Source organism: Barbus barbus, assembly GCF_936440315.1.
Source record: "Barbus barbus genome assembly, chromosome: 12".
Taxonomy (NCBI): domain Eukaryota; kingdom Metazoa; phylum Chordata; class Actinopteri; order Cypriniformes; family Cyprinidae; genus Barbus; species Barbus barbus.
Window position 1 is genome coordinate 8,262,165 of NC_136740.1, and position 26,651 is coordinate 8,288,815.

Below are 26,651 nucleotides of genomic sequence, written 5' to 3' on the forward strand. Positions count from 1 at the left end.
TTTCTTTCTTTCTTTCTTTCTTTCTTTCTTTCTTTCTTTCTTTCTTTCTCAAAGGGGTAATTTTTTAAGGAAATTAAAACTTGATGTACTGTGAAAGCATACTGTTAGGCCGATGATACACGGGGCAACTTTTTGAGAATGGGTAACAAATTTCTATCTGGATATTTTCGATTGTTCGTTGGCCCTGTTTCTCACCTGGTTGCCCGTTGACAGCAGCATTGCCCGAAGTTGCCGGCAACATTGCTCAAAAAGTTGCCCAGTGTATCATCAGCCTTACTGTAAGAAGAAAGATTTTACAGCCTTATGTTTAATAGGGTATATAACCAGCCAATAGTTCAATGCATAAACACAGGTTTGCATAGAATAATCAGAAATGGGGATTATTAATAAATAATAATTTTTATTTTTTTTGGAGAAAAAAGGTTTTAGAAATTTTTTAATAATGAAAGTCAAAAAAATTATGTTTTCATTTCATGTTGTGCTTTCTGTCATTGTGAATGACTCTTCACATTCATTCCATCCATGTTAGTGACTGGTGTCTTTTGAAGTTTTCATGGTTCAAAGTGTGACAAGCCAAGATGAGTTTGAGACTCTTTCCACAGTGACCCAAATGAAATGGATGTTCAAGAGAAATTTTTAAAAATCTCATGCGGCCAAGCTTTTGATGCACTGTTCTCATCCGAATGTTGAATAGTATGTTGAATAGTGAGCTTTAAAAAGATGGGGAACTGAAGGACTTAGCTGAAAGACAGGGACATGGCTTTGCAACACTGGGCTGGTAATTGAACGAGGGGAATATGAAAGAGAAGTTAGAAAAAGAAGTGTGAAAGCTAACATTAGGAATTGGGGATTTAAGTATTTCTTTCTGCTGCTAATACTGACTACAATGACCAAATTCTGCTCCCTGCTTGAACATTTGATTGGGTTTGCAGAGCTCTTGTCAAAAATCATTCTCCAAGAGCTTTTTGGGAATGAAATGGAAAACTGAAGGAGCTGTTGTCATGTTGCTGTGTGTACATGCTTTATAAGCTGGTGTCAATGAAATATTTTTGGCTGTATATTGATTCCTTGCACAATCCTGTTCCACTGTTCAAAAGGGCATGGTTATTGTGAAATACTGTAGAAATATATTGCTTTTATTGCCTAATATTCAAAACTTTTTTTTTTTTTTTTTTTTTACATATATTTGTGTACAGTGAGGCCCAAACTTGTATCTGTATTATGTTTAAATTATGTTTTTAAAATGCAAATTACATAATCAGCATAAAGAATTCAGAAATAATAAATGATATTAATTTTTATTTAATTTCATGTAAACATGTCTAAGTGAAAGCAAGGAAATCTGACCTTTCCTGTTAAGTAATTCCCCTTGATAGATGTCAGAACTTTGCCACAAAAACAGTGCAGGTTTGTAAATTCTTATGGTTTTATCCTATATATCATAGTCTTTATTGTTCACTTTTATTTGTTTTATTTCTCTAGATCCTGGCAAATATCATAATTTTCATATGTGGGAACCTGGCAGGAGCATACCATAAGCATCTGATGGAACTGGCGCTAAAGCAGACATATCAAGACACCTGCAACTGTATAAAATCACCCATCAAACTGGAGTTTGAGAAGCGACAACAGGTTATATATCAGTCTTGCTTTACTATCTATCAGTTCTGAAGTCATGATCTTTCAGCTAGTCTGTGGCTGGAGTTGAAAGACCTGCCAAAACCGAGATATTCCATGTTTCCTTTGGCAAAGCACTCAATGCTCAGGGTAACTTAACATTGGTGAATTCAGGAGTGAATTGGGTTTAGTCCTGGAACACTGGAAAGCTTTTGTGGTGTGTGCCAGTTTGCTGAAAGAATGACAGAACTAGATTAGATTAGTGTAAAAAATAATAATTCCTCAACCTCCTCAAATATAAAGTTTATTTAATCTTCATGCATTTTGCAAATGTCTTTAGGAATTTGAAAATACAGTATATTTGATTGTACAGAAGCTTCTTTAATATGGCTTCTTTTGTGAAGTGAATCAGAAGTGTTATGATAGATGTTACCTCTTTTTGACAGTTCATAGTCGGTCATGTTAAGAAGTTTTTAAAGGTCAATTTTGTCATGTCTGTGCCACAAGTGTAATGCAATGTTATGTAGGCCACAAATGTTAGGTTTGAGATAGAACTGCAGACGCTGACAACGATTTACAGTAACAAATTTCTGGCGTCACAACGGCCACTGTTGAACTTTATGCAACTATGCAGTGAACACCAATGGCAGGTCAGTGCATGTTTAATAATTGTATTTTAATACTTTATTAATTATGAATTTCTCTTTCTTTTCAAAATTAAGTTTTACATAATTTACAAACCAGTTATTTATTAATTGTCATCAGCGGTTCATAAGATAATATAGAAAGAGTAAGTAAATTATTAATAAACTATTTAAATGTACATTTATACATCTTATTAGTTACTCGGTGCATTAATGAATGCTTTATTAACACATATTCTTACTGTTATTCATTATTAATTGAGGTGGTTATAAAACATTTAGTGGTTGTCAGTTAATTATTTTTGTGAGCACATCTAAAGTGAGGACTACTTATGCCTCGTAAAAGCTTTTACAAAGGAGATTTAAAGGCTTGGTAATCTTCTAAACAGAAAAAGGAAACAAACACAGAGTAAGACAGAACACACACCTTGTAGTGATTGAGTGGAATGAATGGTGGCAAAGAAACACTATGATTGTGCATTTGGCAAAGTCAAATTCAGTCACTGTAACCAGTATAACTGAGATGGCTGTAAATGTAATTTTCAAATATTGCTTGATCATTTGTGGAACATATTTGTTTTTCTATTTCAGCTCATTTTGAGTCTTCAGTTTGAAATGTAGAATTTATTTGGAATTTGCCACACTAAGATTTTATGTCAAATTTTGGCGTTTTTGTTCATTTTATATCTAGTGTACGGTTTCATTTTTTGCCCCCCGACTGAGCCTGATTTCGCTCAAGGTTTTTTTGTCCATTCTGTCACCGATGGAGTTTTGGTTCCTTGCTGCTGCCGCCTCTAGCCTGCTTAGTTGGGGACCAGTGGCGGCTGGTGAAAACATTTTGAGGTGGGGCTGTGGCACACTGGCACAGCAAACAATTTCACAATAACAATTCACAATAAATCAAAGCAATATGATTTATTGCAATGCAGACAAAGTTAACGAACTTCTGGTTACCTGTTTATTCATTCATTCAATCAAGTTATTTTACCAGTCTCAGTTAAATTTTGGATACTTCCATGACTGATACAAATCTGAGGATAACCATGTACAAGAAAATCAATGTGGTGAAAAAAACCTGCATTTTTTTTTTTTTTTTTACTTATTTGTACAGGAATTTTGCTCTTTTCTCCTTCTGATTGACAAACTTCTCAACTACTTTCTTATTGAAGTCAGGAATGTCTTTGATCAGTTTCTTCTCAATAGAAAGCATTGCCAGAGCATTAAGGCGATCCTGGGTCATTGTATTTCTTAGGAAAGTTTTGATCCTCTTCAAAGTAGAAAAGCACCTCTCTGACTCTGCTGTTGTCATAGGCGTGGCGATTATGATCTTGAGAAGACTGACAGTCTCTGTGAAAGTACTTTGTACCAGTTTTTCATTGAGAACAATCTTCAGAGGAACTGCATCACTGCCAACCCTAAACTCAGGGTTCTCATAGATGAGGGACAGTTCTGTTTTAAGCTTGGCCTTGTTCAGCATGGGGTATGCCTCCACTGTTGTTTCAAGTGCTGATTCAGAAAACCGCTCCTTGGAATGAATCAGGATGGTATCACATACCTGTAAAACATTTTTATCAAAGTGATTCTGAGTGAACATAACATGCACATTATATTATTACTAATGTATAACTCCAGTATTCCTCATTGCTTTTTACTTCTCCTGATCTTGAACTTGCTATTGGTTTCCTAAACAAAACAAGGTCTACAGTAGCATTTCAATAAATAAACCACCTATTTTCCGCTACATGTAAGGATATTATGTACTCAATTATTTTCCCATTTGTATGGATGAAAGAAATGTCATCATTCTACTTGTGACTGATCAGCACTTTTTTGGTACTGTACATGACATGGCCCATCTGTTTTATAACTGTGATCTATACATTTTATATACTGAGGCCAGCTACATAGCTTTCTTAGATTAGTCTTAAAAGTTAGTTATGTAATACCCCTTTTCCACCAAGGCAGTTTCAAACCGGTTCTTTCTTTTTCGACACACAAAGCGCCAGCTCCGAACCAGGAAAAGTGGTTCGTAAGTAGCACCAAAACATTGCTGGGCTAGAAGGAAGAACCGCTTGCGTCAGGGACTGGGGGCGGGGTTACCGTGACCAACAAGACAAACAGAAACTTGGACCGCCATATTTGAAATAGCAGCTAAACGCGAACACGTTTGATTCGCCGTGTTTGGATGCCGATGTAGGTTCGCAAAGCCAAGAACATCAATAGCAACGCAACGTCCGCCATTGCTGATCGTTTGTTTAGGCTTGTTTGGGATGGATTGGCGCTGCGCGGACCGGTCGGTGCGAGGCATATCGGGGTGCTGTGGGTGCGACTGGAAAGCAGATGGCTCTTTATGCTTTTGGATCGCTCTCGCGGTGCTTTAGTGTGTTGTGTGCCTATCGATCGATCTGCGTGGCACTGATGCACCTCGAACAAGACTGTTGTGCCGTGCTACCGAACCGAAACATGAAACGTATTCAGTGACGTAAGCCTTGGCTCTGTATTGGCTCTCTAGCCTGTGGAAAAGCAACTGGTTCTTAAAGGGTTCGCCAGTCGAACCAACTAAGAACCGGCTATAGCACTGGCTCTGAACTAGCACCTGGAACTGCTTTGGTGGAAAATGGGTATAATTGTTTTCTTCTACAGTTCCTATCTTTTTTTAGTCAGTTAAATTAAAAGTAGACTTAAGTTTACTGTTTGGCTGACTGCTACTCAAACTAGTGCTTAATATCTTAATACAGTGGCTAGGTTTATGCTACTGGACTGGTCTGATATAAATTCCTTTTATTTGTCACCAAATGATGTTATATCCACTTACCCACAGAGGCAAGATAATGGCATGTGTTATACTATGTTATACTATATTCACAAAATAACACATTTACAAAGAGTAACTGCAAGAATGCTTATGAACAAAAAATTAATTGTCATTTTATGGAATAATTATTTACAATATAACGCCCATACTAAACCTCAAACATTATGGATCTTGTTTTTGTTTTTGGGAAAACATAATACTTTTCACTCTCTTTCCTTGTTGGTATTTAATCATCTGTTTCTTTATAATTATAATCTATATGTCATCTTTTGTCTGTGTTTTTTTGTGTGTGGGTTTGTGTGTCTGTGTTTTACCTCTGTAGCTAGCCTCCGTTGTTCTCCTGGTCCCAGTGTCCTCGGTCACTTGCTGGGCTGGTGCTGCTGGTCAGATGATGCACTGTCCCCACACAGAAAGGGAATTGAGTCCCTGGTCCGAAAGATGTTAATAAATAATAATTAAAATAAATAAATAAATAGATGTGCTCTATGGCAATCATCAGGGGCGTAGATTACGCGGGGGACGTGTCCCCCCCACTTTTTATAAAAAGTAAACTCGTCCCCCGCATTTTTTCATCGGACAGTTTTGTTCTCGACATGTTGAGGTTTTAATGGAGCAATGTATATAAATGCAGAATGATTTAAAATTCAAAGAGACAAGATAGTTTATACATGACGTTTATGTTTCCATGGCAATCAGTCACTCAGTTTGTGACGTCACGACATGCCCAGGCTCGCACCCGCGCTGTATTCATCATCATTCATTAGAGGTCGAGATGAGTTCAAAGCGGCAAAAAACGAAGAAGTCAAGCAGCGTAAGTTGGCATGTGGGATCCGAATAGTGTTGCACAATGTTGAGTGACTCTGCCTATTGCACTTGTTGAATAATTAGCAAGTTTTGATGTTGAAGCTGCCTGGACAAACATGCACTTATTTATTTTCAGTGTATTTTTCCGTAACTCTTTTGTAACGTCTTCTATTTTAACACGGATATATGTTATCAGAACCCTTCAAATAAGAATAAAGATAATGTTGAACTGAGATTTTACAGCGTTTGCAGCATTGTGACATGATATATTTCAATCAAGTATGCAAGCACTGACAATCTTAATTTAGGGGTGCTCTGTCATTATTGCACTAATTTGACGTTTTTATGTGTTGTCAAGAATGAACAAGAAACAGTCAGCCTAGGTTTGTTAGAGCAGAATCAGGACGATACACAAGAAAAACAAACTTCACAGGTGAGAAGAACTGATAGAGTGGCTTTTAACACCTGGCTGTTTTTACATTGTATAAAATCTATTAATACACAAGAGTTTGTAGGATTATATATGGACCAATCATAGAAAACACATAATTAGTCAAATATAGAAAAATTAAAAATAACATTAGTATGATGAACAACTTCTCAGCTATCATTTTTAACTACAGTAGGTAATTATTAGCTTGCATATTGGTTGTTTATTAGTACTTAAGCACATATTAATTCTGTATTCTTCATGATAATATTCTGCATCCCATAATCCTAAATTTAACAACTACACCGACTACCTTACAAGCTATTAATAAGCAGTAAATGAAGAGTTTATTGAAGCAAAAGTCATAGTTAATAGTGAATATGTGTTCCCCATTCTAAAGTGTTAAAAAATAATTTAGGATACAAATTATTAGTTATTGTCCAGCAGTGCACTTAATGTGTTATTTTCTTCTGTATGTCACTATTCCCTGTATGTACATGTTTCAAACACTACTTTATTTGCTGTAGACAGAGGCAGAAGTAAATTGACAGTTGAGAGTGAATGAGGCAGAAGGTTTCAGTGAGGCTTCAGAGGTAAAGATTATTTACAGCATTGTCTATGATAAGATATTTCTTTTAACATAGACTAATCAGACTAATGTATAATAGAACAGAACAGAATAAAGAAGTATGTGAATGTGCAAGTATCCATTACTGTGTGCCATGCACTGTACATACAACACACACAAAATACAATCTGAAATATGTAAACAATAGTGCCCTTATAAGGACATCTTTGTAACTTTTACTCAAAAAAGTGCACATTAGTACCTTAGAGTACCAATATGTACCGTAATGTACTACTATGAAACATTTTGGGGTAAATAAGGTACAAAGATGTCCTTTTAAGGGTACTGTCCCAGTGACAAGCTGTTGTATTTCTTTTTCTTTTTTCTCTCTTTCTTTCCTTCTGTTTTATAATCATATATAATAATATAATCATAAAGCATATTAAGCAAAAAGGTATGATTAAAAATAAAACCTGTCAATTAGACAAGGGTTAACTGACAAAACAAAACCAAAAAAAAAAAAACAGGTATAACACTAGACATTCCGCCCCCCCCCCCCCCCCCCCCCACACTTTTGAAATGATGGCTACACCCCTGGCAATTATTAATTTTGATGGCAAGGCACAATTAAGATTTCACAGACAATGATTCTTTCCAACAACAACAGCTTTATCAGCCAATAGTAAAGGGTATTTACCTGATTGCTTGAATGTTGTTTGTGAATCCCTGGACAGCTGCGTTGATGTAGACAGGGTCGATGTTCCTCTTCTGCAGCTGGTTGAATAGCATGTCTACATTTGGCATGATCTTGGGAAACAATGCCAGGAAAAAACAGAAAGCCTCGTCTTCAAGCATCCTCACAAATGTAACGTAATAAAAAATAATATTAATATGTAATTTAAAGAAATAGTTGAATTTAGCTCAAAGGGAATCATTTATGATTTTATAGGGATTTGAACAGAATCACTGTTTTACAGCTGATCACTGAACGAGCCGTATAACAAACTCTGCACTGGATATTAAAATCCAAAATATAGTGAAAACACTATTAAATAGCACAGTAACAAGATCGGCAGATTAAGACATTAACTTGTGAGCACAAAACACAAGATACTTCTCTTTTAATATAAATAAGATTTTATTTATATAAACCTAAGACATAAACTAATCTAACACATGAACACAAGCATTCACACATTCACACCTTGCAGAAAGAGAGAAAGTAAGGAAAGGATGAGTTTAAGAGAATGAAAATGTGAAATCGTACTCGGTTACTATCGTAACCTCGGTTCCCTGAGATACGGAACGAGTACTGCGTCTTGCTAAAGACGCCATGGGAAAAAGCCTTTTTTCTCCTTTACTGAAGCCTTATTCAAAAACAAACCAATGTGTCGGCAGCGGAGCTGCACGAGCCTATGGCGACGGAGCCCGCCAGATCCAATGTTACAATGTGCACAGAAGGATTGAGCCACTCAATGTAATGAGAGGCGCTAATCCACATGCGTTGGCAGATCAAGCGCTGTATGCAGAGTGAAATACACGGGGCTATGCCGGCGCAAAAAATCACTCAAACCTGATTGCTCAGCCTCGCGAGCTGCTGTTCCTGTCTCCGAGGTGACTGGGAGAAGAGAAGCGGGGGAGGCGGGGCCTGCTACATAGAGGACCGCGAGCAAATCAGGGCAAAGCCCGGCTTTCTGTGAAAGCAGGCTGCCTGTGTGAGCACACACATAGCTTTCCACTCCGGTCCGCCAAAGAGAATAGAGCCGCTCAATGAAGGAGGAGCTCTGATTCTCACATTTACATTACATTTACATTTATTCATTTAGCTGACGCTTTTATCCAAAGCGACTATATATGTCAGAGGTCGCACGCCTCTGGAGCAACTAGGGGTTAAGTGTCTTGCTCAGGAACACATTGGTGTCTCACAGTGGATTCGAACCCGGGTCTCTCACACCAAAGGCATGCGTCTTATCCACTGCGCCATTACCACCACGCCGGCGGTGTTTTTTGCAGGAAGTTCCGTGGCTCTGCTGAGAGAGGAGAAACGGGAGAGCGGAGCTGCCTCCACAGAGGCGGACAGCGAGCGGAAGAGCGAGACTCATACTCGAACGAGCATTCCGTCTCGGTAAGCGCGCAGTCAGTGCGTGGGCGAGACCCAGACAGGTGGCGCACGCTCATACTCGCTGTTGCGGCATTTGCAACAACGCTGAGAAATATGCATTTTTATAGCACTCACTGGATGGCGGCAGCGAACAGACCGGGGCTTCTGCGGGGCTGGAGCGCGGTGAAAGCAGCATCTCAGCTGGCAGGAGGTCTCTGGCTCAGCTGCGAGGTGTGTCAACGGCGAGGCGGCTTCTTGGGATCAGCGAAGGCGAGATGTCGTCGCTGAAGGAGAAGAAATCTGAGGATCCTATGGCGAGACGGCCGATTATATAGCCAGATAACCCCACCCATTCTGGCGGGATCTGGCGGGCTCCGTTGCATAGGCTCGTGCAGCTCCGCTGCCGACACATTGGTTCGTTTTAACACTGCACGAACCAATGATCGTGCAGTTTCACTTCAGTAAAGGAGAAAAAAGGCTTTTTCCCATAGCGTCTTTAGCAAGACGCAGTACGAGTGGAGTATCGATAGGGAACCCAAGTTTATAGCAATATGTTCAATTGCATAGACCTGAACAACCATCAATCACTTATTTAACCCTCGCTTCGAGTTTCTCAGTGAGGCTAAAATTTATATTAACTGCACCTGATTCAGTTAGAACCTGGAGGTGTACTTGCTTGCTTTGCTAAGGGAATCTCTTTTGTCGTAGTCGTTGCAGAAAGGGGGTTCCCCGAAGTGTCTGATTGGTTGAGAGTTCAGGAGTCTTTGAAGTGATGTCTTGGGCATTGGCTGAGGATGCGGAATTGGTCTGGTTGAAGTTTGAAGCGGGTGCAGTCGGAGCTGGACTTTGCAGCAAACTTACATTAGAACACGAAACTCCATGGAAAGAAAAGAAACTAAAGTAAAAGAATAAGAATAAAAGGAGGTAATGAGACTAGGTGGTTTTCTTCTAATTATGGTAGCAGCTGGCACGTGGGTTTGATGGTGTCCTGAGTTTTTAAACTCAGCTTTCAGACCGTCCCATCTGGATGTCTTTACCAATTAGATACTGTCCTTGCTTGGGGTATTGCTTTGTTTCTCCACCCCACTAATAAATCATTGTTATCGGTTCAGTTAAAAGTCTGAACTTTACAGGCTCTTCCAAAGTATACTTTATTTGAACATGAATTCTATAAAAATACTATAATACATTTGACAAAGAATGAAAGATTGGAAGAAACATTTTGTCAGACCTCTGTTGTGTGTGTCTTGTGTTTCCACGTGCTCCCTGTGTTTCCATGCCCATATTTGGTTTGTTTCCTGTCCTCGTTTTATGTAATTAGTAGTTTATTCTGTTCCAGGTGTGTGTTTCGTTTATTATCCTGTTATTAAGTCCTGTCTGTGTTGTGAGATGTCGTCTGGTCTACTCGTTACTCCCCGGTGTTTGATGTCTGCCTTGCCTGGTCCTGCCCTGCCCTGCACTGTGCACCGTGACAGAAGACCAGACCATTCAGTAAGCGTCGTCCCTTCACCTTGTTTTGTTTAGTTTTTTCTAATAGTTTTTTAAGTCCGCCGTGGTCCGTGGGGAAAGCCCACCTACCGTCCGCGGCTCCCTGAGTCAAGCCCGCCGGATCGCCGCTGAGTCATGCCCACCGTTCGCGGGGTACGACACCGCCGTCCACGGCTCACTGACCCTGCCGTTCACGGGAGATCACGCCGCCGTCCGCAGCTCACCGACCACGACGTTCGTGGGAGATCACGCTGCCGTTCGCAGCTCTCCGACCCCGCCGTTCGCGGGAGATCACGCCGCCATTCGCGGGGTATCACGCCGCCATCTGCGGCCCCTCTAGTTCGCTGCCCGTCGCCGGCTGTGGCTCCCTCCAGCCCACCGGTCCCCGCCGTTGAGTGGTCAAGCCGGCCGGTTGCCGCCGTATTGACCAGACAGTGACCAAGGTCTTTTTAACATTTTCCAGTGTGTTTAGCCGGAGGGCTCCTGATACCCCCGAGCTGCCCCATGGAAATTTTTTGGGGGGGTAGAAGGGTTCCGGCTGGAGTGGCCGGACCGAGGAACGAGGCCACGGCCACGAGGACCACCTGCCATGGCCTCCTGAGCTCTCTACTCCACCTCGGCCTGCGGCTGTCTGTTCCGCGCTGGAGGCCCCGTCCGGTGTATGTATCTGTGTCTGTTCTGAGGGGCCTCCAGAGCGCCCCCCCCCCCCTGATGGAACTGTTTAGGCTCGGGTCGAGCCTTTCGGGAGGGGGGAGTTATGTCAGACCTCTGTTGTGTGTGTCTTGTGTTTCCACGTGCTCCCCGTGTTTCCATGGCCATATTTGGTTTGTTTCCTGTCCTCGTTTAATGTAATTAGTAGTTTATTCTGTTCCAGGTGTGTGTTTCGTTTATTATCCTGTTATTTAAGTCCTGTCTGTGTTGTGAGATGTCGTCTGGTCTACTCGTTACTCCCCGGTGTTTGATGTCTGCCTTGCCTTGTCCTGCCCTGCCCTGCCCTGTCTTCATTAAAGAAGGTTATTATTTGAGTTACGTCCTCGTATGTGTGTTCCTTGTTCCTCCCTGCTGTGTGCACTGTGACACATTTAAAGCATGAATATTCAAACTCATACATACCAAACATGAATATTACCCTTTAAGGCTTCAGCTATTCAATACTTATTAAAACACAATGAGTGATTAAAACATGGATAGTCAAATGTGTGGGTTACAAACATAATATGGGGTTCTGCATAGAAATGTCCTTTTTTAGGAGGATTTTATGTGCATATGAAAAATAAAGTATTTGTATAGTTCTATGGAGAACGAAGGCATGTTCTTTAGACAAAGACATTTTGGTTTGGACTGTCATCTGTGTGGGGGAGAAGTCAGTCTAAGGAAGCTCGTGAATTAAATAGTGGAACACGTGATGGCCATCTCTTTGACAATCAGTCTGGATTATTTACCCCAAATTTGACAGTCCTTTTCCTGAATTGGAATTATCAATAAGTGTTCTTTTGTCTCAAGGTTGTAAGCTATTCTGTGAAAGAGGCTTGCTGGTTAGTTTGCTTCAGACTAGTTGGAGCTAGGATTTGGACAGATTTATGATGTTGTCCTGTTACAGCTTTGAGGCCCCTCTTTGTGGAATCTCAGCTTCTCATGTTTCGATGTTCTGATGGAATCTTAACTTTGTCTGATTCAGTCTCTGATATTGATGTTGAGCGCTGGAAAAACAAAGGCAGAAGAAGCAAACAAAAACACAGCAAACAACAAGACAACACCTCCATGACAGTTACTGTACTGGTGCAGGGCCTCAGGTTATTTAGGTACAGGCGGTTATATTCAATTAGTCAATATAGTTTAGTAAACTGAATAGTTTTAGTTCAATTTTGGAAATTGTTGTTCAAATTCGGTTCAATACTTTGATTCTTCGATCAAGTTTTGTGATTAAATTACTTTGTTCCTTCTAAGTTGTCTTAACTTAAGAATGTTCACCTTTAGTTTCTAGTGATATAATTTGTGGTAAACTGAATTGACCTATCGTGCATGGAGCTCTCTGGCTTCCATTCAGTTTGGAGTGGCTTGCGGATATTAGGTGTGGCGAGTCAATCCTAATATCAGACCTTTGACCCTTGCAGGGTGTCTAGGTGTTTCACCTACTAAAGAAAGAGCGGAAGGAAAAGGATAGGTAAAAGAAGAACAAAACAAAACAAAGCCGTTGCGGGTTTTCCTAGCGTGGTTTGCAACTTCTGTTGAGCTAGGATGTCATGTGCAGCTAGGGAGTCATGTACCTTAACTTAGTGTCAGGTGCTCTACCTATTGTGAGGATAGCTGCATGTTACTTCATGGTGGTGTATGTAACTTTGTTATGCTCCAATTTTTATATTCTACTTGTGAGAAGAATATGTTTGTGGAATGTGTTATCAGTAGATGTGGTTACCTCTGGGTAATGCTATGCGTGTTAATGGTGTAGTGTAGGTGTGGTCAGATATGTTTCAGTCTGCGTTATCTCCCCCCTTTTCGGGTATGTCAGTGAAGACTGGCTCTCTGCATCCTTGGCTTGGATGAGGGCATGTTCATGATCTAATGGGGGTCAGTCCAGCAAGGCAGGAAGTTCTTTAGCAGACAGTCGGAGGTAGTTTGGCATGGCTGTGTGAAGCTGGGATGCAAACTTTGTCTCCTATGTTGCATTCCTCTTGTGCTGCCTTCTGGATGTGGCAGACTTTCTGACCTTCTGTGCTTTGGTGGTTGCTGTTGCACAGACATGAATGTGGTTCTTGAAGTTGGAGTTCATTTAGCAGTTTGCTAGTGAGTGATGGGTGACTGAGGTGATGTTCTCTGGTACCTCAGTTTTCATCAATCGTTGGCCATGAGAGACTTGTTCATTCTGGGTGGTTGTTGAACAGGTGCTTGTCATCTCTGATATGGTGGTGTACCATGTGATCACCGGCCTTCCGTTCTGTCGCTGGTCACAGCGAGCATGACTCAATTTTGTAGTCATCCGTGTTCAGCTTGTCTTGAAGGAACTCTTTCAGTTGTCTCATGACTTGTTCAATGTCTTCTGATGGTAAGCTGTCTTGTTCTTGTGCAAACTCAGCACTGTGCATGTCTGAGTGGTGCTGAGGTGGGTTTCGTTGTCGCTTACCCACATGAGTTGCTCTTGGATGAGTCAGGCGATTACCTTTGGATGTCTGGTTAGGTTTCCAGTTGTTGTGGTTTCTTGAGAAGCGTGGTCCCATGGATTTTTCCATAGGTTGGGCTGATAGCTGTCGTGGACAAGGGGGTCACGTTTTCTGTGCTCTTGATGGAGGACTCTGGACAACTGGGTGTCGTCCAGTGCAAGGCTTGAGTCTTGTTTGACAGAGTTCAAGAGTGTGGAGGTTTTGTTACCTTTTTTGAGGCCATCTTCTGCTTGTTGTAGGCCGTCTGTGTTAGGTCACGCAACTGTTGGATGGTCATGGAGCGTGGACAGGCCATGATGCCTAGATGGTGGCTGACTCCAGGGTGCAGATTTCTTAGGAAGAGGCTTTTGAAGTTCACATCCTCTTCAAGGTCAGGTTCATTGTGTGCACCGAAGTAGGCTTGTTGGAGTCGGTTGTAGTAAGCTTGTGGAGCCTCTTGTCGACCTTGTTTGGTTTCTAAGGCAGTTAACAGTCCATGTTCAGATTCAGAGTCTGTAAACTCTTTAATCAGGACTTTAATTGAACTGGTAGTCTGACTTCGTTCGACTGGGCTGTCGATCTAGAAAGTTTCATACCTCGGAACTGGACGTGGCTCTAAGGAGGTATAATCTGTCTCTGTCAGTCGCATGAGGTCTCATTTCTAGATAGAAGTCGATATCCTGAAGATGGGCTTGGATGGTGTGGCCCTCTGTGGAGTTCAGGTTGAACTTGCTGATGGTTTTAGACAGCTTGTCAAGGTCTTTGATGGTCATCCCATGTGCAGCTCCGAGGTCTGCTTGGATGAGAGGTTTTCTTTCGTTGACAGGAAAGAGTTCTGTGGCGAAGGCAGGTGAGGTTTTGGGTTGTGGTCCTTCGCTTCTTTCTTTACGTACCAGTTCTTGGATGTGGGACTCTGCTCTGCTCAGCAGAGGTGAGGCTGAGAGCTATTTCTCTCGCCTTGGCTCTTGTTTCTGCTCATAAGCATGTTTAAGTTCTTTTCTGACCATGTAGAGCTGATCGTTGGTATCGTCTTTTTGTTGGGTCACATTGCCTATTTTAGAACTGTACCTTTCAAGGTGGTCTTTCAAGGCACTGATTTCAGCATTCTTGTCACTGATGTCATTCTTGGCTTTCTCTAGTAGCTGTTTGGCATACTGGAGTCTGTTTACCAGGTCTTTCTGGGCAGCCTTTGCATGTTGTTGGTCGAGCTGAGCTGCTGTCAGGGTTGCTTGGAGCTCCTTAACTTGTTCCATTGTTTCCTGTTCCCTCTCGTTGGGTACCTTGAGTTGATCTTGAACTTTCACTTCCAGCTTGTCTATGCGGCGTTGAGCACGTGTCAGCTCCTCTTGAAGGTGGATGACGTGCTTGTTGCTCAGTTTCAGCTGGGTTGTGAAGGCATAGCTTAGAGAGTTGGTGATTTTGACTAGCTTTGATAAGCTGTGATATCTTACACAAAACCCCCTGACTCTCTGACAGTTGCGGAATCAAAGATCCTGTCTCTGATGATCTGAAAACATGTTAAAAGGTCATCCTTGTGTTCGTACACAGTGTTTACAGCACAACTTTGGAAGTTCCACCGTGTTATAGAGGCCCTGGGAAGTCTGTGCGCAACCACTTGGTCAAGTACGGCGATTCACTTAGGTGACCTGGAGAAGGAGGCAGAAAATCCACCAAGGTCAGAAAAAAAAGTGCCGATTCTGGGGATGTGTGATGTCGCCTGCTGCATGATGAGGTTCAGCTGATGTGCGTAGCAGTGAACGTAGTGAGCATTTTTGCAGACGTCCATTATCTTACGCTGCACTTCGCCGGTGCTTCCTCTCATCACAGTAGCCCCGTCATAAGTTTGGGCAATTACTTTATTTGTTTGTCCATTTGGTAGAATGGTACTTAGACTGTCCAGAAGTGCTGTAGCAATGGAGTCGGCGTTTGCGTTCTGGATGGTAAAGAACTCAAAAAAGCGCTCTTGGATGTTACCACTGGAATGTATGTAACGTAGCACAAGCACCAACTGACAGCAGGTGGAAACATCAGTCGTCTCGTCAGCTTGAATGGAGATGAAATCAGCGGGAGTTACTTCCTCCAGAATGTAATCCTTTACCACAGATAGCATGGAGTCCAACAGCTAGTTTTCTACTGTCTTTGATGTGCCCTTAAAAATGGTTGCTGTCTTAAGGTGCTCCTCTAGCACATTGTCTAGCTAGGCAACAAAATCCACTAAACCCCTAAAAATGCCAGGGTTGTCTGACGAGTCAGTCTCATCGTGCCCACGCAAGGCCAACTCAAAAGCCCCACAAAACTTAACACAATCAATTATCTTGGATAAAATATACCTGCTTTTTATCCACCTCCTCGTTGTGTTTTCTTATTGCAATCCTGTGACTGTCGTCTAACTGAGTAGCAACGTTTACTCTTCCCAAAATGGCTAGTTTGACAGAATTATCCATGTGTGCCCTGGTGTTCTCATGTTTTCTTACTTTCTCGGACAGGTGCTTCATATCTCTCACTCCCGCAACTGTCCATGCTGAATCTGCCCCAGTTGCTTTCAACAGCAAGCACGGGAAACAAAATAAGGCATTAGCAAAGACGCATCCACATAGCCAGGCCTTTTTGGTGTACCAATGGGAAGAGTAGCTTTGCGTGTACTTCTTCCCTTTTTCGCTTGTCTGATTAAGAGGTCAGGCTGATCTGGACCCAGCTCCTTTACCTTCAGTTTTCCTGCTAATGTTCTCCTCTCAAACGGACATTGGAGTAGAGATTGTACAGAGTTAGGTTCGTGTCCGGAATTACTAACACCTGAGTCTGCCGTTGTCACGTAATTGAAAATTGCGCCACTACAGACCAGCCTTGATTTTAGCAGCTTTGGGGACAGAAAAATCGGCCATTTTAGTTAAGATTTGAGGACGCTGATTGGCAAAATTTTATGTCACATCTTGAATATATTTATATCTTGAATCAGCATTTGACTAAATTCTACAAAGACCTGCCTCCTGTGGGCGATTTCTCGATCGCCCTTCAGCTGAAATTGAGACGTGCTGACAGGCAGAGAGGTCATATGGTGATGGTGAAAACATATTTTTCACAGAATATTTTCTAATATATCACATCATACAAATATACATTTAAATAATTTATATAATTATTATTTCGTGTGTGTGGTTCAGGGAGGGCGGCGCCCTAGCACTCTCTATTGGCCAGCCGCCACTGTTGGGGACACTTCATTTCCAGTGATATCTTCGACTTGTTTACACAGAAACTATTTAAACTGAACTGAGCTGGACGATGACATCACTGAATTCAATGAGGAACTGCCTTTAATTAAAAATTGAGTGTTTACTATTGTCCTTCTGCATTCTGCATGCTTGGTTTGATAGACCTCATGGTGCTGTCAGATCATCTCGCACGTTTAATGCCATTGCTATCAATAACTTTGCACAATTATACAGAGGAAGTTATTCTGTTGATCTGCTAGAGAACCCCTTGACTAATTTAGACATGGATCACCTTGCTCTTTTTAATTCCACTTGTCTTAGTATTTTAAGATTCTGTCGCCCTTTTGAAACTCAAACAAATTAAAGCCAAACCTATGCCCTGGTTAAACGACCACACACGAAAATGGAAGAAGTCCAAACTTCAAGTTGACTATGAAGTATTGCAGACTGCATTGGATAATTTTCAAAAATCAGCTAAGGCTGCTAAAACAAAATATTTCTCTGATATTATTAATCAAAACTGTCATAAGCCCAAGACTCTCTTTTCTATTATTGACTCTCTTTTCTATTATTGACTCTCTTTTCTATTATTGTTCTCAATCCTCATGCAAAGTCTCATACTGTATCCTCTTCCTTAACATAGAATACATTTTTTAGCTTTTTTCTCAAAAAGATTGCCGATCAGAGACCAAAGTCTGCAATAACATACTGTGACATTATCAAACCTCCTTTGTGTGCTCCTACATGGAGTGCTTTTGAACACACCTCACTGTCTGTTCTACAAGATATTATCGCCCAACATGCACTGGTAGTTCCAACCCTCAAGAAGCCTAATCTTGACCCTGCGGATCCTGCTAATTATAAGCCTATCTCTAATCTGTAGTTTCTCGCTAAGATTCTTGAAAAAATCGTTCAGCTTCAATTAAACTCTTTTTTGTAAAAAAAAAACTCTATCTATGAAACATTTCAGTCAGCATTCAGAACATGTCATAGTACTAAGTCAGCTTTATTAAAGGTGTTAAATGATAGCTATATGGTAACTGACGAGGGTGATAGTATTGCATTAGGGTTATTAGATCTTTCTGCTGCATTTGATATGATCGATCATAATATTCTCATTGCCCGACTCAAGTCCTATGTGGGCTTGACAGGAACCATTTTAAGTTGGTTTAGCTCCTATTTAAAGGACCGGAGGATCTCAGTTCGACTAGGCACCCACATGTCATCAGCTGCTAACCTCCCATGGGGGGTCCCGCAGGCCCCAAAATATGGAATAGCTTACCAGTTCATGTTAGATCTTCTCCTACTTTTGTAAATCTCTACTCTGTTCTTTGATGTTTCATGTCCGGTTTCGACTTGATGGCAATTCCCGGCTCTATTTCTTATATTTTGATATATATATATATATATATACTATATATATATATATATATATATATATATATATATATATATATATATATATATATATATATATATATATATATATATAGTATATATATATATATATATATATGTATGTATGTGTGTATGTGTTTGTGTGTATATATATATATATATATATATATATATATATATATATATATATATATATATATATATTTATTTATGTAATTTGGTTTTTAGCTGTGATTTTATTGGGGTTTTTTTTTATTTTCTTATTTTGCTTTATTTGCCACTTATTTTATTTGATGCTGTAAAGCACATTGGTCAGCTGCTGCTGTTGTAGATGGTGTTATATGAATAAATTAAACTTGAAACTTGATTATTTTCCCACTTTTTTCCTATTTAATACTGTAAAGCTGCTTTGACACAATCTGCATTGTTAAAAGCGCTATACAAATTGTTATTAAATGTTCTGTATTACTCTGTTGTGTTTGTTTCCTTTTTCTATTTAGAAGATATTTACAAGGCCTAAATAGTCCTCAATTTAGATGAGCTCACAAAAATTGTTAACTGACAACTACTATGTTTTATAACAATCTGAATTAATCATTAATTACGGTAGGAATACGTGTTAATAAAGCATTTATTAACACAGTATTACTATATGTCCATATAATATGTTTTAAATAGTTTATTAATCATGTACTTAAACTTTCTAAATGATCTTATGAACCATGCCTAAATAACTTGTTTGTTAATAGTTTAATAATTTAGAAATGGTGAATTGATGATTAAGAAATTATGAAAATAATTATTAAACACATTATTGATATGCTCATAAATCAAGGACAAAGCATTTATAGCTGCATTTATAAACTGCATACCACTGTCTATTAATGTGGGACAATCCTTCATAAATGATGAATTGACCATTTACTAATGTTTAACAAATGGTTCATAGCGAGAAGTTATTATAAAGTGTTACCTGTTCTGCTTCTTGTCAATTTTAATAGTTGCTCCTGGTTAGAACAAAAAACCTAGATTTACACAGATTCACACAGCTTTTATAAGTTGTTATTTTACCATATAATGCCTATTAAGGACACAATGTTATTGCATTTGAGTTGTTGCCTAGACTCTCAGCCATATTACTTTTCCAAAAGTTTGACATGAAGTTATCAGTGGGTCCCTTTTGAGATACTGCAAAACTTTACAGTCTCCTATTCTCTGCCCAATTGCTAATGAGTGGAAACAGGACGCTTCTGTGATGCTGGTTCTTAGACAGGGCCACAAAGGCAGATGGTGTGACTGAAGCCCACTGCTGTCTCTGTGAAGTCTGAAGGCCGCTGCTGGCATATTGGTTGTCTTCCATCAGACTATATGCTCTGCGAGAGGTCAAACATTGCCTCTCCGCTCTCCACTGGATTAACCTCTTAAGAATATCCTCTCAGGCTGCGGGTGATGAATTGTGCTTTCCAAAGCACAGTGGTCTCAGCTACCACTGCAATGTTGCACAGTTTTCTGCTGTTGTTGTTATTGTAATAGATACTACATTCATTGTAAATTAATGTATATGGCTTTTATGTAGATGCTCAAGTTCATTAAGAACACTAAATTATCCAATGAATTATTTATTTATGGTTATGCTGATATAGTTATTTATTTTTATATTTTGGATACTTTTTATTGTAGTAACCTATTATGAAATGTCTTATGGTGTTTTTAAGGTTGTATTATGTGTTTCTAAATTGCACTAAGGGGAGTTGCACTGTAATTTTGTTGTATTTTAATACAAGGACAATAAAACTAAACTAAACTAAATTATAGTTGATTAGGGGAAATCTACCAGACATGCTGGGCAATTAACCTTCTCTTGCGTGTAGCACAGAGTCAAGCTATCATACGTTTTCATTTTGACCCTCCAGACCATCCCTGTTAGATCTAATTAAACTCATTCACACTTTATGCCTAGTGGGGAAATCTTATAAAATCTAAAATTGAATGTGGTAATCTTAGTTTTACCTTGTCACAAAAGTCCACCGTAATTATATCAATCCCAGAAGAATATGACATTACAGAAGCCTTTGACTCATGGATTTTCACATCTCTTGTGAAAAATGTGAGCTAAGGCATAATTTGCTTAAAGAGCTCCTTTAAGGAAAGGCTAATATGGCAGAACAAATGTGCAGAAGGAATTTTCTGTGATGCTTAAATGCGGATTAACCCCCTGCTGATTTGGTCTTGCTTAATATTCATTTTTAATGTGACATTACAAAAGTTAAGAGTTTCCCATTTATTATAGATACTGTTGTATACACCAAACAAACATCCAAGTTCCAAAAGTCATAAAACCAATTAAAACTTTAACCTAAAAATGGCAAATATTAATTTTAACTGGTTTTATTCAAATCCAAGAATACTATTCAGTATCCCTGAATCAAACTAATTATACCAGCAAACCTCACTTTTATGGGTTAAATCAGGTAAAACAATGGCTCTTTAAGGTAACAATTGCAGGTTATCATGTTTTATGGTGTAGGTAGCTGACCCTACCTCATGAAACCTCACAGTTGGCTGATTGATTAATATATTTATTTATTTACAAAGCCTATTGACTAAAAAATTCTTAGGGGTCATAATAATGTTACATACCCTCTGCCATCCAAAGTCAAAGCGCAGTAACTACACATCTGGTCAAAATTGAGTTAAGTCTTAAAATGGGCTTTGTGACATCTGTCTTGTGACAAAGTCTCCTGGTTTAATTTTGTCCCGTTTCAGAGAAACGAGAGTGTAAAAACTGCAGTAACTACAAACTCCAAGCTAATACCAAGGTAAACCGCAGTAAGTGAAGTTACTGCGTTCTGTCTTTGTTTTCCTGTTTGCCACCGCAGTCTGCCTTGGTATCCCGCGCCCAAATGATGGTTGAACTCGCGTTAAAACGCAAATATCCAAAGACAGGTAAGGAAGATAGCAAAATATTAACTCCTAGCAAAGCAAATGACAGCTTTATAATCAGTTAACATTAACTAGCCAGCCGCTAGCAATTTAAACAGCCTACCTACACTGCTCTATATCCACTCTGACAACGTAATGATAATCTGATTTGTTGATTCGGACATCTCTCCACATTTCAGGCAGCTAATCTAATTTTAGTAACTAATCCAATTGTAGGGGTTATTCCTTCAAAAGTTAGCTGGCTCCGGTAAAGTTATATAATTGGTAGTGGATGAGGAGATACCCCCTTACTGTATAAAGTGCTTTGAGTGATTAAAAAAGTGCTATATAAATGTAAGGAATTATTATTATTATTATTATTCATCAAAGAGCCATTCTGTATGAACATTATACAGAACGCAGTTTGTCCCTTATTCGTAGGCATACGCCATACCAGACCATGCAAATAATAAATTTGTTTTGCACAAATCACCATTTCATTTGTTAACATAGCCGTTCGAGGAAGGCTTTTATGACCAAGCGGAATCCTCTGCTGCCTGGTCGCTCCCGCTTCACAGCGAGTGGGACTCGCGCTGACTGCGATTCCCCTCACCGTCTGTGTTTTGATTTCGGCAAATCAGTTTGGGTGAATGCAAACAACGTGATTATCATGAGCACAACATCCATCTAGGCAAGAAAACGTGCAATCTACTTTCACTATTTCACAGGACAGTGGTTTGTGTGTAATGTGTGTGACATTTTTTGTATGACATTAAAATTCCTTTTAGAATAATTGTACATAAATAGCCTGCGTTAAGCAAACAAATGTTTTTTTGTTTGTTTGTTTTTTTCTTCTGAGAACCTTTTATACACCTTATATACATATACTTAACCGCAGACATGGAAATGATGTGGCACAGTACAAATATTTTGAGCATCCCTTATTCTGTCCCTTGTTTTCCTATAAAGACTCACAATTATCCCTTATTTTCCTTTATGGCATCCCTAGTTATATTGTTAGGCAAAGTTTAAATTGTGTGTTTGTTTGTTTTTTAACTGCTTTTTAACTACTTGGTCTGTAATGAATTACTTTTTAAATAAAATGAGCAAAACACTCTTTATGGTGAAAGGAGCATTGCGATAAGACGATTTTGAGGCTTACTACTGAGCAATTTGAACTTTCACAACATGCAAACATTAATAACACTATTAAAATTATTAAAAACAATCAACATGTAGTAAGAAACACAACAAGAAAGCTGGATGAGCACATTTAGTTTGTAGATACTGCACTTTGCTTTTGCAATAGTGTTTTAGTTGTGTAAGGTCATCCAAAGGCAGAGTGCAGTATCTGCATTTTGGTGGTCAAAGGTCACTTCAGTGGTCATGGTTTTTATCTATAAAACACTTCATCCTAAAAAGGCTTTAAATGAATGCATTGCCACTAATCTACCCACAACATGTAAAAACTTTAAAGACATTTTTCTCAGTTTGAGTGTTTGCGTAGTCACTGCACTTTGCCTTTGTGTTGGGAACACATCTATATGGTGCCTTTGAATGCTCTCCAGGTTTTGGAACAGAGCATGTAAATGATACAGTGGATGTGTTTCTTCACTTATTTCTTTGCACTTTTTTGTTCAGAAGACTGTGTGTGCGCAGTTCTTTTAGGTAACATAAGCTTTTATATCTGACTCAAATCTCTGCTGCACATATCAAAGAGACAAGCCAGACAAGTGTGTATGTGAGATTTAATTATCTCATTCCCTGTTGTGGTGTGTTTTTGCTACAGGAACGTCTGTTGCTGTCTCTGCTTCCTGCTCACATTGCCCGTGTGATGAAAGCTGAAATCATACAGAGACTACAGGGGCCAAAGTTTGGTCAGGTGGAAAACACCAACAACTTCCATAATTTATATGTACAACGTCACACCAATGTCAGGTGTGTTGATAATATAAATAGAAAATAAGAATTTCCACCACAGGGGTGGCAGGGGGAGATTGGGGCATTGGGAGGTGGGGGTTAAGAATGTATGTTGGTTTGAGCTCTTTTGACTCTTGCAGTTTTGCTGTGCAGAGCAATGAGCAGATGAGTTGTATTTCTCCCATTTGGACTGTTTGTGATTAAACAAATTTAGTCGGCCAACATGTTATTATTATTATTATTTTTTTAAAATGGTGGACTTCCAATGAAGTAACCAAGTCCATCAATTTCCAATGTCTCACAGTTTTTAAAGGACTTTCTTTTTTAACATAATATTTTGGAGTGCTTGTTACTTGTTGCTTTCATTCCCTGAGAGACAGCAGCATTAGCAGGAAATCTTTTCTATGTCTGTAATGCACAGAAATGAAAAGGTCAGAGATTTAAAAGAATACAAAATAATCATCACATGAAGTGACACACGTTCAGACACGCAGAGATCTTGAGAAACACAATATTCTGAGGATGCTTTTCTTGTGGTGGTTCATTCTGTTATGGTCTGAGGGGAACATCGCCATTAGGATTATTCTATTGTTCTGCTGCATGGGAAATACAATAAACCCAAAGCAATTAAACAGCATCAGATGCATAAAAAACGTTAATCTAAATAAATTTATTTTTCCAGTCCTGAGTCACACATGCAAATTTATGTTCTCTTACAGTATTTTGTATGCTGACATTGTTGGATTTACCCGCTTGGCCAGCGATTGCTCACCTGGAGAGCTAGTCCATATGTTGAATGAGCTATTTGGAAAATTTGACCAGATTGCCAAGGTAAGCTGGATCTCCTAGTCCAGTCACTGACATGCACTTTATTGATATAAACCTTCTGGTTTGGAAAATGTATTACTTTGTAAAACTCAAACCAAATGTAACAGATAATTTCAAACTTAATTTCAATTTTTTTATGGCTGTTGACCTTCTTGATTGTTTCTGTGTGTTTCAGGAAAATGAATGTATGAGAATAAAAATTTTAGGGGACTGTTATTACTGTGTATCTGGCCTCCCAGAATCCTTGCCAAATCATGCCAAAAACTGTGTGAAGATGGGTCTTGACATGTGCGAAGCTATTAAGTAAGTTCAGCCCCACATGTCTGCTATCAGTGGTTCTCAGCTGGTGTTTTTAATACTAATTTGTACTACTACTACTACTACTAAATACTACAATAAACAATTTTGGTACTTAAGGTCTACAATCTGGGTTCTGCAGCAAAATCAATTGAGAACCACCAGTCTAAACAGCTGTCAAACTGTACATTTCCAAAGAGCTTGTACATCTGTGGGGTTTTTTCGAACTTTGCTGAAAGATTATTTATATCTTTTATAATCTTATTTATTTTATAGCTTGAAAACATCTGTTCTAGGTTCATAATTTTTATATATTCTGAAGACCTCTTCATGCGTTGTCTCTAAAGAACAACACTGTGAACATCTGGCTTTATTGCACATTACCACAGGAGATTAGAACATATGTGATTTAAATCATCATTCTGTTTCTATTTACATGTAACTTCAATTTGAATCAAATTAAAAGAATTTTATTATACAGTAAACAGACCAGGATTTAAGTAAACGGTGTGCTCTATTTCTATGATAGAATTTAGGTAGAGTCAGTCCAGCAGCAAAGCTTCTATTCCAGTCCTATAATCCTCCGCGCAGAGGGGCTGATTGGTCTCGGCCCAGTGCTGCTGTGAAGGACATGATACCTGGCCATCCCGATAATGAGTCGGAGGCCTCAGAGGTCAGACTGTGGAAAATGACTGGTGCTGAGTCTAGACGAGAGAGCTGTCTTTCTCTCATCTCTACCTATTCTGCAGAAACTTGGAAGAATTAAATCTCTCTATTAGTAGTTGCTGTCAAATTGTGGTGATGGAAAATATGCTGTGAATTCCTGTTAAAGGATTGCAAGAAAACTCATCGGAATCACAGTGTTGTAAAATAACATATTATCAACTCAAAAAAAAGTAAATTTTATGAATATTCTATGAAAATGCTATATTGTTTTGAGTACTTATTCTAAGCCATAGTGTAGAAACCAAGTGCTAATAAATATGTTATAGATCAGCACCATTTTATAAAATGAATAATTAACACAAAAATTAAACTTCTTAATAAATTACAAAATCATATTGATCAGGGTCTGTTATCACTTGTGATTGATCACGAAACTGCAGGTTTGAATGTGCTAAAGAAATATTTAAGAGCTACGAGTTAATGTAAATTTTAGTCTGTCCCCACATGATGCAACTGTATGGCTTCAGAAGACAGAAAGTCACAGGTTTGGAACAACAGGGTGACTAAATGATTAATTTTCAACAGGGTTATGCTCACCACTTTTTATGCATCTCTTGCAACTTGTGAATTGGAGTGACAAAAACAACATTCAAAAGGTTGTGCCTTTTAAAAGGTCAAAGCCATGTCTCTTGTCTCAATGTGTTTCTAATCATGTTATGGTATAAGGTTAAATCGATGCTCTTGTGTGTGATGGGGTGTCTTGTTATTTTCTTCTTCCTTTTCTGTATAGGAAAGTGCGAGACGCCACAGGAGTGGACATTAACATGCGAGTTGGTGTTCACTCTGGAAACGTTCTCTGTGGTGTGATTGGCCTCCAGAAATGGCAATATGATGTCTGGTCTCATGATGTGACTTTAGCCAATCACATGGAAGCAGGTGGTGTACCCGGGTAAGCCATTGTGGGGTTTTTATTTTATTGTTTGTTTAATTTTTCATAATTATAATATGCATTTTAAGTTTGTAGAAGATGTGAAACTGTTGACAATCTGGTGAGATAAACGATAGTAATTGCAAGTTCTTGATGAATAGACGAGTCCACATTACCTCAGTGACTCTTGAGCACTTGAATGGGGCATATAAGGTTGAAGACGGAGATGGCCAGGAGCGTGATCCTTATCTAAAAGAGCATGGAGTTGTAACCTACTTAGTGATCAACCCAAAGGTATGAAAAACAAATGAACAGTCGCTTATGTTTCCTTCAAGTCTAAAGCTTTCTTTCAAAACCTAGCTATTATTGCCAGTGCTGCTGTCGTTACAAAATCTTGTGGTAATATGTATCATGTTGCTAAGCTATCCAAGGCACTTACTAAATGCAGCTGAGTAGGTTTAGTGAAGTTTGTCTAGACTGTGGTCTGTTTTGTTTTTCAGGCAGAGAGAAAAAGTCCTCAGCACCACTACAGACCCAGACACACCATCGATGGGGCTAAAATGAGAGCTTCAGTGAGGATGACCAGATACCTGGAGTCATGGGGTGCAGCCAAGCCTTTTGCCAACCTTCACCACAGAGACAGCATGACCAATGAGAACGGAAAAATCAACACCGCTGTGAGCTTACCTATGAGACACTGTGAACTCTACAATAGAAGCTCTCAACTGTCCTCTTTCTTCTTCTTTTTTTTCAGGGTCTAGATTTTAGAGCGGTGATTTTAAAGTTAAACTGCTTAATGTACAAAAGTAAATAAAAATGTCCTTAAATTATAATTTTTTAAATATATTAAAAATTACCAATAACTTTTTAAAATTCATA

General features: G+C 39.3%; 1 protein-coding gene across 1 annotated transcript in view; it reads left to right on the forward strand.

The window, feature by feature from the left end:
• Window positions 1–1,488: 1,488 nt before the first annotated feature.
• The window catches only part of LOC306877913 (adenylate cyclase type 2-like), a 37,808-nt gene continuing 12,645 nt past the window's right edge, over window positions 1,489–26,651 (forward strand). Inside the window, exons 1-7 of the mRNA XM_079429952.1 lie at window positions 1,489–1,632; window positions 22,923–23,071; window positions 23,773–23,884; window positions 24,057–24,184; window positions 25,635–25,793; window positions 25,934–26,066; window positions 26,273–26,449. Of these exons, the coding sequence (XP_079286078.1) occupies window positions 1,546–1,632; window positions 22,923–23,071; window positions 23,773–23,884; window positions 24,057–24,184; window positions 25,635–25,793; window positions 25,934–26,066; window positions 26,273–26,449 (945 nt within the window). The 5' untranslated portion in view covers window positions 1,489–1,545. The remainder of the gene's footprint in view (window positions 1,633–22,922; window positions 23,072–23,772; window positions 23,885–24,056; window positions 24,185–25,634; window positions 25,794–25,933; window positions 26,067–26,272; window positions 26,450–26,651) is intronic.